Source organism: Ursus maritimus, unplaced genomic scaffold, assembly GCF_017311325.1.
Source record: "Ursus maritimus isolate PB19 unplaced genomic scaffold, ASM1731132v1 scaffold_35, whole genome shotgun sequence".
Taxonomy (NCBI): Eukaryota; Metazoa; Chordata; class Mammalia; order Carnivora; family Ursidae; genus Ursus; species Ursus maritimus.
This window is the reverse complement of record NW_024426119.1, coordinates 10,522,651-10,532,995: the sequence shown is the minus strand read 5'-3', so window position 1 is coordinate 10,532,995 and position 10,345 is coordinate 10,522,651. Positions and strand designations below refer to the sequence as shown.

At 48.0% G+C, this 10,345-nt stretch overlaps 1 protein-coding gene across 1 annotated transcript in view; it reads left to right on the top strand.

Moving 5' to 3' along the window:
- SPG11 (SPG11 vesicle trafficking associated, spatacsin) overlaps positions 1 to 10,345 on the top strand; it is a 79,508-nt gene that overhangs the window by 67,642 nt on the left and 1,521 nt on the right. Inside the window, exons 31-38 of the mRNA XM_008702139.2 lie at positions 3,840 to 3,979; positions 4,877 to 5,075; positions 5,483 to 5,620; positions 6,548 to 6,681; positions 7,354 to 7,461; positions 8,907 to 9,075; positions 9,502 to 9,590; positions 9,774 to 9,929. Coding sequence (XP_008700361.2) covers positions 3,840 to 3,979; positions 4,877 to 5,075; positions 5,483 to 5,620; positions 6,548 to 6,681; positions 7,354 to 7,461; positions 8,907 to 9,075; positions 9,502 to 9,590; positions 9,774 to 9,929 — 1,133 coding nt within the window. The remainder of the gene's footprint in view (positions 1 to 3,839; positions 3,980 to 4,876; positions 5,076 to 5,482; positions 5,621 to 6,547; positions 6,682 to 7,353; positions 7,462 to 8,906; positions 9,076 to 9,501; positions 9,591 to 9,773; positions 9,930 to 10,345) is intronic.

Sequence of the window (10,345 nt, the reverse complement as noted above, 5' to 3'; positions counted from 1 at the left end):
CACTCTTTCCTCTTCTTTTTCCCTGTGGAAGACATTGTAATGGAATTCGTGTTATTTCCTCTTCAGATGTGCAGTAGAATTAGTAGTAGAACCATCTGAGCCTGGAGATTTATGTTTTGTAAGACTTTACAAATTGGATTTATTTCTTAGTTACACAACTAATCAGTTTATCTTTTTCATCTTTGAAGAGATTTGGTAGTTTGTGGTTTTTAAGGAAACATTTTTTCCTGCCTTTTGGGATATATGAACATTTTTTAGTCTTCCATTTTAATTTATTCTGATTTTGACTATATATCTTTGCATAGTTTTTTCATTGGTTGCTTTATGGATTACATTAAACATTCATAACTTTTTACAGCCTACTTAAAATCAATATTTTACTACCTCAACTGGAATGTAGAAACCTTAACACCTATAAGGTCACTTCTTTTCCTTTATGTCCTACTTTTCTTTTTTTTTTTTTTTTTTTTTTTTGAGAGAGAGAGAGAGCGAGCACATGCGCAGGCTGTGGGGGCTGGGGGCAGAGGAAGAGGGAGAGAATCTCAAGCAGACTCTGAGCCGAGCAGGGGGGAGCCTGACGGAGGGCTCGATCGCACCGCTCTGAGATCATGACCTGAGCTGAAACTAAGAGTCCGCCACTTAGCCAACTGGGCCACCCCGGCATCCCTGCTTGTCTTATTATATTACATCTGTATAACATTGAACACCCCATCAAACACTGCTAGAATTTTTACATTCAACCAAAAACCATATTTTAAAAAACTCAAGAGGGAGGAGAATAATTATATTTGCTCAGATATTTGCAGTTTTTTTGCTCTCCCTTCATTCGTGATGTTCCAAGTTTCCTTCTAGATTCTTTTCCCTTGAAGGACTTCCTTTAGTGGTTCTGTTAGAGTTGTCTACTAGAGACACATTCTTTTAGTTTTTCTTCATCGTTTTTATTCATCTGAGAATGTCTATTTCACCTTCATTCGTGGAGGGTGATTTTTGCTGAATATACATTGTTTTCTTTCACTGCTTAAAAAACGATGTACAACTCCCTTTTGATCTCCGTGGTGTCTGGTGAACACTCTGCAGCTATTTGAATCATCATTCCCCTGTTGATAATGTATTTTTCTCCGGCTGCTTTCAAGATTTTTTTTCTATCTTTAGTCTTCAGCAGTCTGATTATACATGACAGGCATGTATTTCTTTGGGTTTATCCTGTTTGGGGTTCACTGAACGTTTCTGAACGTTTAGGTGTATGTATTTAACCAAATTTAAGTAGTTGTCAGACACTATGTTTTCAAATACTTTTTTAGCACCATACTCGTAGTCCTCTCCTTCTGGGACTCCAGTGACACAAATCATAGAACTTCTGTTACTGTCTCACAAGTCCTTTAGACTTTATGCCTTTTTTTTTTTCCCCAACCTTTTTTCTCTTTGTTGTTCAGATTGGATTTTTTTTTTTTTTTCAGATTGGATAATTTCTGCTTGTCCACCTTCAATTTCACTGACTCTTTCCTCTGGTATTTGCATGCTGCTATTGAGTTTATTTCTGTGTTTTCAGTTATTTTTCACTTCCAAAATTTCCATTTTATTCTTCCTTATGCCTTCTGTTTCTTTGAGACTTTGTTTTTCAGTTTGTTTCAGGAACATTTATAATTGTTCATTGTAACAATTTGTATAATAGCTACTTTAAACTATCAGGTAATTTCAGCATTTATGTCATTTTAGTACTAGGTATCATCTGTTTGTTGTCTTTTCTCCTATGAATTGAGATTTTCCTGCAATTTTGTATGCTGAGGAATTTTGAGTTGCATCCTGGATATTTTGAATAGTATGTTACGAGACCCTGGGTCTTGTTTAAATCTTATGAGGAATGCTGATTTTTTTAATTTTTAAAATTTTTTTAGCAGGCAGTTGACCTGGTTAGGTTTGGGCTCTAAGTTCCAACCCACTTTCTGTAGGCTGTGGTTCTATTTTCAGTTCGGTTTTCAAATCCTATTGTGGTGCCGTTGGGATCCGTGGTGTGTGTATGCAACAGGCTGTGGTCAGTCTGCAGCCTGGGTAGTAAATAGTCTGTGAACCCAGTTCTCAGGGTCTTGCTACACTGACTAGGAGCAGATCTGTATATGCAAAGCCCGGGAGTGAGCCCTCGAGTTTATAAACAACTTTATTGTGTGGCTTTCTGAATCTCTCTCCCAAGTATTTTCTGGCTCCTTGAGGCTTTTCTTTCAATCTTCTGGCCCAAAGCTGGAGTTGTAGCTCCCCCATTCTGTCAGCACATCCCTGACCACGCCTGCGTCCCGGGCCAGCAGACCGCAGGATAACGCAAAAGGAAACAAGGGTTCACTGCATGGTCTTGGGACCAGAACGCCTCGAATCTAAAAATAAGCTTCTGCTGTGAGTGTGGGATCTTACCAGCGGCTGCTGTGCCCCTGCCAGCACAGCCCCGGGCTGCGTAGGAGCTCCCGTTCCCGCTCCTTGCGCCCGGAACGGGCTTCTCCGGGCGTGCGTGCTCGCTCTGTCGGTCTTCGTGCTTCGTTTACGGCTTCAGGCAGCGTTGCAGTCAGGCTAGAGGTTACCAGTGGGGACAAGATGGTGACTTGTGTCGTTCAGTGCCGCCCGCCGTGCGCCGGGTTTTACACGAGTTCTGTGGGTGAGACGGGGTAGAGTGAGCTGCTTGCCTGCCCTAGAACTAGAACCCCAGGGAAGGATTTGAAGCAGGGAATTACATGGTCTGAGTTGCTACTTACGTTTTTGTCTTTAAAGCATATTTTTCAATGTGTAATATCTTAAATGCAAAAGTATTACGTGCTTAGTGTAACAGATCACAGTCCAGAAGTGCGTCAAGTTCGAAGTGAAAGTCACTTACCAGTCGACACCACCCCCACCAAGCTGCCCAGAACGACGTCTTTTCCTCGCTTGGTGCGCACTGTTCTCTCTGTGTGCGTTTACACACGTACATGCGCACAGGCACCCCGTTTAGTTTTTACAAAAATAAAGTTACATCATTGTTCTACATTTTTTCCTGTCAGTACACATATATTGACCTCATTCTTTTTAATGGCTGCAGAGTATTCTGTACAGATGGACTATTTAATGCTGTATTGATACACACTTAAATTATAATTGTACTTAAATTAAAATCTTATTCTGTAACAGTATTTTATTGATACATAAATTCTTCAGTTTTGTTTCTCTTATTAGGAACAGTGTGATCTAAATACTCTTTTCTACTTTTTTTTTTCCTGGTAGAAACCCTTTCTCAAATTAAGACCATCTTCTTCTATTTACAGATAAGAGCTTTTTCGTTTCATTTTTAAAATCAGGAATGGATTTTAATTTTTTTTTACCATGCCTTTCAGGCCTCTCTCCAGACGAGCCTTGGTTTTTGTGATTTGCATTTCGGAAAGATTCTCCTGAGTCTGTGGGAGATTGGTGTGGGGGAGAGGGGAGGCCGGCGGCGGGAGCCTCTCCGATGTAGGGTCATGAACACTGTCACGAAGGCCGTGACCGGGGACATGTTTTGGAGACACAGTCAGCTAGACCTGGCGACTTATGTGATGTGAAAGGAAAGGGGGAGGGCGCGTGGAAGAGTTCAGCAGACATCTTTGGTTGATGGCCTAGAGTGTTTGTGAGGCCTTTGAAGTATCCTAGGCTGGGATTTCCTGGAAGATGGCAATGAAATAAGTTTAAGTGGGCTGTGGGCCCAGTCAGAAGTGGTCCCAGACCCAGGGGGAGTCATGGGGGTGCAATGGAGGAAGCCGTGAGCAGAAAGGTAGTGTCATAGGGGGCTGGGGAGAGGCCTTTACTTGCCAGCTTAAAGTCCCCCTCAGACCTGTGTCTGTTTCCAGCTTCAAGTTTGGATAGTCAGTCATTTGTGATGCTGCCCCCCAGTGATGAAGTGGTGACTAATCTGGAAACTCTGACGAGCAGATGCCTTCATGGGAAGAACTACTGCCGACAGGTCCTGTGTCTGTATGAACTTGCCAAGGTATGTGCCCAAGGGTGAGGCTCCCAGGGGAAGCTGGGGCAGGGCGCGGGAAGCAGGAAGTTGGAGGTAGATTTTGGATACTGCCAGGTTGGCCCTTCACATGATAATCATGATGTGGGAGCAGATCACTCACCAGGACGGTGGCCCCTGTAAATGCATCCCTAGGAATACTGGGGAGGGTGCCAGGCCAAGTGCCGGGCCTTTTGAGTCCTGGCTGTGGCCCAGCCAACCAGAAGCGAGGGCAGGACTTTCACACCTCTGGGTTCCTGGTTCTCTGTACATGACATAACCCTGAAGGTCCCTTCTGGCCCTAATATCTTAGTTAGCTTCAGGATTGTTGGGGGATTTCCATGGGGCAGAGCCCAAAGTAAGTTGTAAAATAAAATAAAATGGAATGTGATGACTGTAAAGACAGAAACCAGAGCAGCCAGGAATCATTTGTGACTTTGTGCTGATTGAGGGGCAAAAATAATAGACTCTAAGAAGCAGAGGAGCACAGGAGAAATCACGCCGAGCACTAAAGCCCTTTGGAAGGGCTTCTCTGGAGATGGAGGGTTTGCTACTGCCATGGCAACAGGAGAGGAGGGGCTCTCGCGTTTTTATTCAACTTTCTTACATTTCATAACATTTAAAAAGCTCAGTGTTCAACAAGATGTAAGTCACCTGATGGCTTCTGAAGACAAACCTTTCTCTTGCTTGGATTCAGCTCATTGGTGAAGTGAAAGAAAGGACTAGAAAGAGGTGCTTTCTGTTTCTAAGGTTCCTGCTCGGGGTGAGGGATCTTTCAGCTCAGCGAACAGTGGAGTCCGTGCACATGGGCTTTCAGAAAGGACTGCCTTTCCCTAGCTTTTTCCTGGCTCCTCCCAGGAGCTTTGACCAACTTCACCTTCCTCCCAGGAGTTGGGCTGTTCCTACACAGACGTGGCTGCTCAGGATGGTGAGGCCATGCTCCGGGCAATCTTGGCCTCTCAGCAGCCCGATCGATGCAAGCGCGCCCAGGCTTTCATCAGCACCCAGGGCCTCGAGCCAGACACGGTGGCTGAACTTGTGGCTGAAGAGGTGACCCGGGAGCTGCTGACCCCATCAGAGGGAACAGGTGCCGTACCCTGCAGGGGTCCCCAGCCTCTCAGACCACATTCTCAAGTTCCCAGCAGTAAGGATTGGGGTGTCATGCTCCTGTTGCATCCGGCATGCTGCCCTGTGGCGTTGCCAGGTTGCACTTGCCGGGAGAACACGTGGCATTTATGTTGTTACTGCGTTTCATTTATTCTACGATTATGCTTAGAGTAGCCATGCCTTTCTCTGAGCTGCTGACCAGTGAGATGACCACTAGGCCAAGGAATGTGAGCTTAGCAGAGCTGAGAGCTGCCCCGGGGGCTCCTTTGGCACCCCCTTCCGGTGCCCGGGCCTGGGCAAAGTGGGCCTCCTCGCCGGGGACTCTGACCTTGCTCTCAGCTCACAAGGGTAAAGCCTCACCCTTCTCCCATCTTTCTCTACATACAGGACAGAAGCAGATGTTCACCCCAGCAGAGGAAAGCCAGACATTTCTTCAGTTGACTACTCTGTGTCAAGACCGCACGTTGGTAGGCATGAAGTTGTTGGACAAGATTTCCTCCGTTCCCCACGGGGAACTGTCTTGCAGTAAGTTCTTGGCCATTTTCTTACGTGTTTTGGGCCCAAGGTCTCCAAGAACTCTCCTGGCCTTAGCCTTTCCCAAACTGTGTTTGGATCCTTGTTCCTGCCCTGGATCCCTACCCCTCCAGCATGGTTTATAAGTTCTTGGTAGAGAGCCATCAGTTCGTTCAAGAAAATGTAGAAAACATATATGGAAAAGCAGCCCCACCTGTAAAATCGTGCAAGAAGCCAACCTGGTAACATTTGTCAGGTAGCTTCCTCTTCCTCTTCCATTACCCCGCAAAGTGGAGATCACTGTCCCCATTTTAGAAGGAAACTGAAGCTCAGAGAAGTTGATTAACTTGGAGCCGTTATGTGGCGGAGGTGTTACTGGAACCCAGACGGTGTGACTTCAAAGCCTCTGGCTTCCCACAATACCTAGTTCATTTTAGGCATTCAGTAGTATGCGTCCCTCTCATCTTCTTCTGTGTAAGTCTGTAGTCTTCTGTTTTTCCAAAATGGCATTATCCTGTGTATACTGTTTATAATTACGTTACAAACATGCTGTCATTAACATCTTTCCATGGCAGTTTTCTTCTATATCGTTCTTACTGGGTGCACAGTATTTCTCACAGAATTAAAAATTTTTATACCCTAATTTGAGACCTTTAGATGGCTTCGTTTTCTGCTGTTTCAAACACTGTGACAGACATCCTTACAGGCAAGTTTATATGCTCATCCATGATTATTTCCCTAAGATAAATTCCTGACTCAAGAGTATACCCATTTTCAAAGTTTTATATGTATATTGCCAAATTCTACTCCAAGGCCGTTGAGGTCAAGGATCTCAGAGGACTGGTGGGGAGCCTTCTGCAGACAGGCTGGCTTGTATAGGCCTCTTCACCCTCCTGCCCGGGTTCACAGTCCTGTCTTACCACTGCCTCACCTACCCAGCCACGGAGCTGCTGATCCTGGCCCATCACTGCTTCACGCTGACATGCCACATGGAGGGCATCATCCGAGTCCTGCAAGCTGCCCGACTGCTCACGGACAAACACTTGGCCCCCAGTGAGGAGTACGGGCTGATGGTATGTAACCCCCTGATCCCCTACTCTCCATTCTGAGGAAAGTTTGGAGAGAACAGATAGGCTGGCAGCCAGTTCAGAGCCGAGGAGGTCTTCGGGAATTTGCCCATCTGGATACCACTCCCTACAGCTCAGCCCTCTGCTCCAGCTTATGACTGCTGTCGAAATCAGAGACTGCTCCAAAGGAGCAGACCTCAGGAGGACCCCTTCCTTGCTCCAGGGCTGGCCCACCTCCTTGCCAGGGCAGTTGGTTTTTCTGGAGGGCTAAGTCAGCTGTATTTCCCCCCAAACAAGGTTCAGTGTTATCTCTAAATTGAAATGAGCTGACGACTTGCCCCTGGTGGCTGAGCAAGCCACTGGGCAGTGGAATGAGGAGCGGTGGGAAGAGGAAGAGCGCCTGCCCACGATGGCACGTCGGCACTTAGTCACGTTTACACCCAGCAGAGGAGGCCACAGCCCCGGGGTCCCAGTGACCAGCCTTTCTGAATCCTCCGGATGATGCCCCCTGTTGGGTCCATGGGAGGGCGGGGGTCCATGGGGGAGAATGGCAGCCTGGCATTAGCCCTTCTGCCCCCTGGAGCTTGGCATCTGGAAGCCACCAGACAGAAGGGTGGTGGTGGGCTGGCTCAGGGAACTCCAGCTGACGCTGACGCGGGCGGCCCTTGCCCTTTCCAGGTGCGCCTCCTGACCGGCATCGGAAGGTACAACGAGATGACCTACATATTTGACTTGCTGCATAAGAAGCACTACTTTGAAGTGCTGATGAGGAAGAAGCTGGATCCGGTAGGTGTACGGCATCTCGAGCTCCAGGATGGCATATACTATTGACATTTAGGAGTCTCAGACTCTCAGGAATAATCCTCATCGGGGGGAGCCCTCGGATATGGAGGGAGGGAATTAAAGAACCCCCTAGAACGCGTAGCTTAAGGTTAGCTTCAGACCAGGTGGCGGTGATGCCAACAGATGTTAAATAACGAACAAAATGAGTTCGTGCACTTGCACCTCGGCCTGTGTCACCGGTCTGAATGCCGGCTCTGGCAGGGCAGGAACCCCTTCTGTGAGCTCGGTGGAAGTGAACTCAGCAGCTCAGAAGTGGAGAGGTTTCAGGGGACCACGAGAAAGCCTTAGGAAGTGAATGCCGCGGCCTGGGCCTGGAAGGCTGTGGAGTGATATACGGTGATGACCCGAAGGAGGCTTGAAGGCAAAGGCCGGACTTGCCCGGCTTTCAGGTTGGCTGTCTGTCCTCAGCATGCTATGTGACACCAGGCAGTCACTTACAGAGCCTCTGTTTCTGAGTCATTCATTTGCCTGATTCATTGCTTCAGCCTCTTGTACCTCTGAAGATTTAAAAACGAAGGCATTTTTGGCTTCTGGGAACTTGGGCTCAGCCCAGCAGGACTAAAAGGACAAAGCAGAAAAACTCTCCCCGGTGCTGGGCTAGTTTCAGGACCAGCCAGTCCCACTGTCAGGAGACGAGCAAGTTCTGGACCTAGGTACACCCTCAGGATACCCCAGAGGGTTCTTAAGATTGTTTTTGAGGCATTTTTGTTTCTGCACGTAAATATTCTTTTAATAACTTTTCTGATTACAAAAGTAATGCATATTCAGCATAAAGACACTTGGAAAACAGCACGCCACAGAAAAAAGCCCTCTGTTGTCGACTGTCTGGAGGCAGCCACTGCTAACAGTTTGGTATAGGCCCTTTCTCTGCACAGGTACCCACGTACATACATACATATTTACATAGTTTTAGCAAAACTTTTATCACATATGTAGATATGAAAGAGCCAGCTTTTCTCACTTAATAAGCATGTCATGAATATCTTCCAAATCAACACTGGTTTTAACGGCTACATGGTATTCTCTTAGCCCTTGTTTTGGACATCTGGATTCTTTTTGTTTGCTATTAAATATCTTTGTTTCATGCATCTCAGCACTTCTGCTTGCTTCTTAAGGGATCGAGTCCTGGACGTGGGATTGCTGGAGTAACGCACTTGTGCACATCTTTTAGGTTCTCCCTTCTGACTGGTTTTACCTTTCACATTCCCACCAAGCAGAGAGGATGTGCCTTTTTTCTTATACTCAGGGTAGCATCAACTTCTGTATTCATTTTTGGTTATCTTTTTTGGGCAAGTTTCTAAGGAACTTTCAGAACCAAGGGACTCAGCCTGTCACGCGTGCCTTGCAGTCACTGGTTGACCTCGGTACTGCCTTTTTTTCTTGGGCAGAGCGGCACCCTGAAGACGGCCCTCCTGGACTACATCAAACGCTGCCGCCCCGGGGACAGCGAGAAGCACAACATGATTGCTCTGTGCTTCAGCATGTGTCGGGAGATCGGGGAGAACCACGAGGCAGCTGCCTGCATCCAGCTGAAACTGATCGAGTCTCAGCCCTGGGGTGAGCACAAGTCCCAGCGGCGCCCCCGGACCGGGGCTGCCAGCCAGCAAAGGTTCTTAGGGCCAAGAAAGGCAAGAGCCCAAGAGGCCAGTATCCACAGCCACTCCGTGGGGCCCTAGCTGAGCAGACGGGAGCTGGAAGGCGATGTGGGAGGCATCTGCCCCGTTTGCGGTCCGTGCACCTGGGGTGTCATCCGTCGGGAAGCCGTGTGTATGCCGAGGCCGTGCAAGCCTGCCTTGATGTTTCTGAGAACTAGAGGTGGCCTACCAGTGTGTGCACCCTTTAGGCCCAGTAGCCTTTAACCGAGTGAGACGTACCTGCCTCCCTGTGTGAGCAGGGATGTTTCTAGTCCAGCCCACCATCACTGAGTGGGATGGGAGCAGCCTTGGAAAACACATCCAACAGGTTTCCTTTTCTCTCCTACAGAGGACAGTCTCAAGGACGGGCACCATCTGAAGCAGCTGCTGCTGAAAGCCCTGACTCTCATGCTGGATGCAGCGGAGAGTTATGCCAAGGTAACAGCAGAGCCTTGTTTCAGCCTGGCCATAGGGCTTAGTGTCAGCAGGATTTGATCTTGTCCCTGGGCTCTTCCAAGTGAAGGGGCCAACTGGGGGGCAAGAGGGAGGCGTTCAGTTGCTGGCAGGTTCACAGGGAAGATGGCAATAGTCTCCCTGTGCCTCCTCTCCCTTGTCCCTCAGGACTCGTGTGTGAGACAGGCCCTGCACTGTCACCGGCTCACCAAGTTGATAACACTGCAGATTCACTTTCTGAACACGGGCCAGAACACGATGATCATCAACCTGGGCCGCCACCGGCTCATGGACTGTCTCATCGCTCTACCTCGGTTCTACCAGGTAATCCAGGAAGGAAAATCTAGCCAGCATCTTCTCTCCTGCTGTCCCTCTCAAGGGGCCCATAGGTTGAGTGACTTGCTTGAGGTGTCAAGGCTAGTGACAGAATCAGGACAATTCTAAGCTTTTAACATTAGCTGTCTGATAAACCAAACTGCCTTTCCGTGGCAGTATTTAGTAGCATATTGTTTGGACAGAGGTTGGAGAATGGTGAGGCAGGTGCAGTCTCCTTGCCTCGTGCTGTGAGGCCAGCAGAGACACAACCTTGCCCCTTAGACAGCTGAGGTCTGGAGAAGACCTGCTGGTGGAGCGAGCATCTCCTAGCCCCAGTGTTTCTAGGATGGCGCACCCGGGTTAGCAGAGGGAGTCAGGGCTGGGGAGGCTGGCTTTTAGCCCTTGAACGAGAAATGGTAACCAGG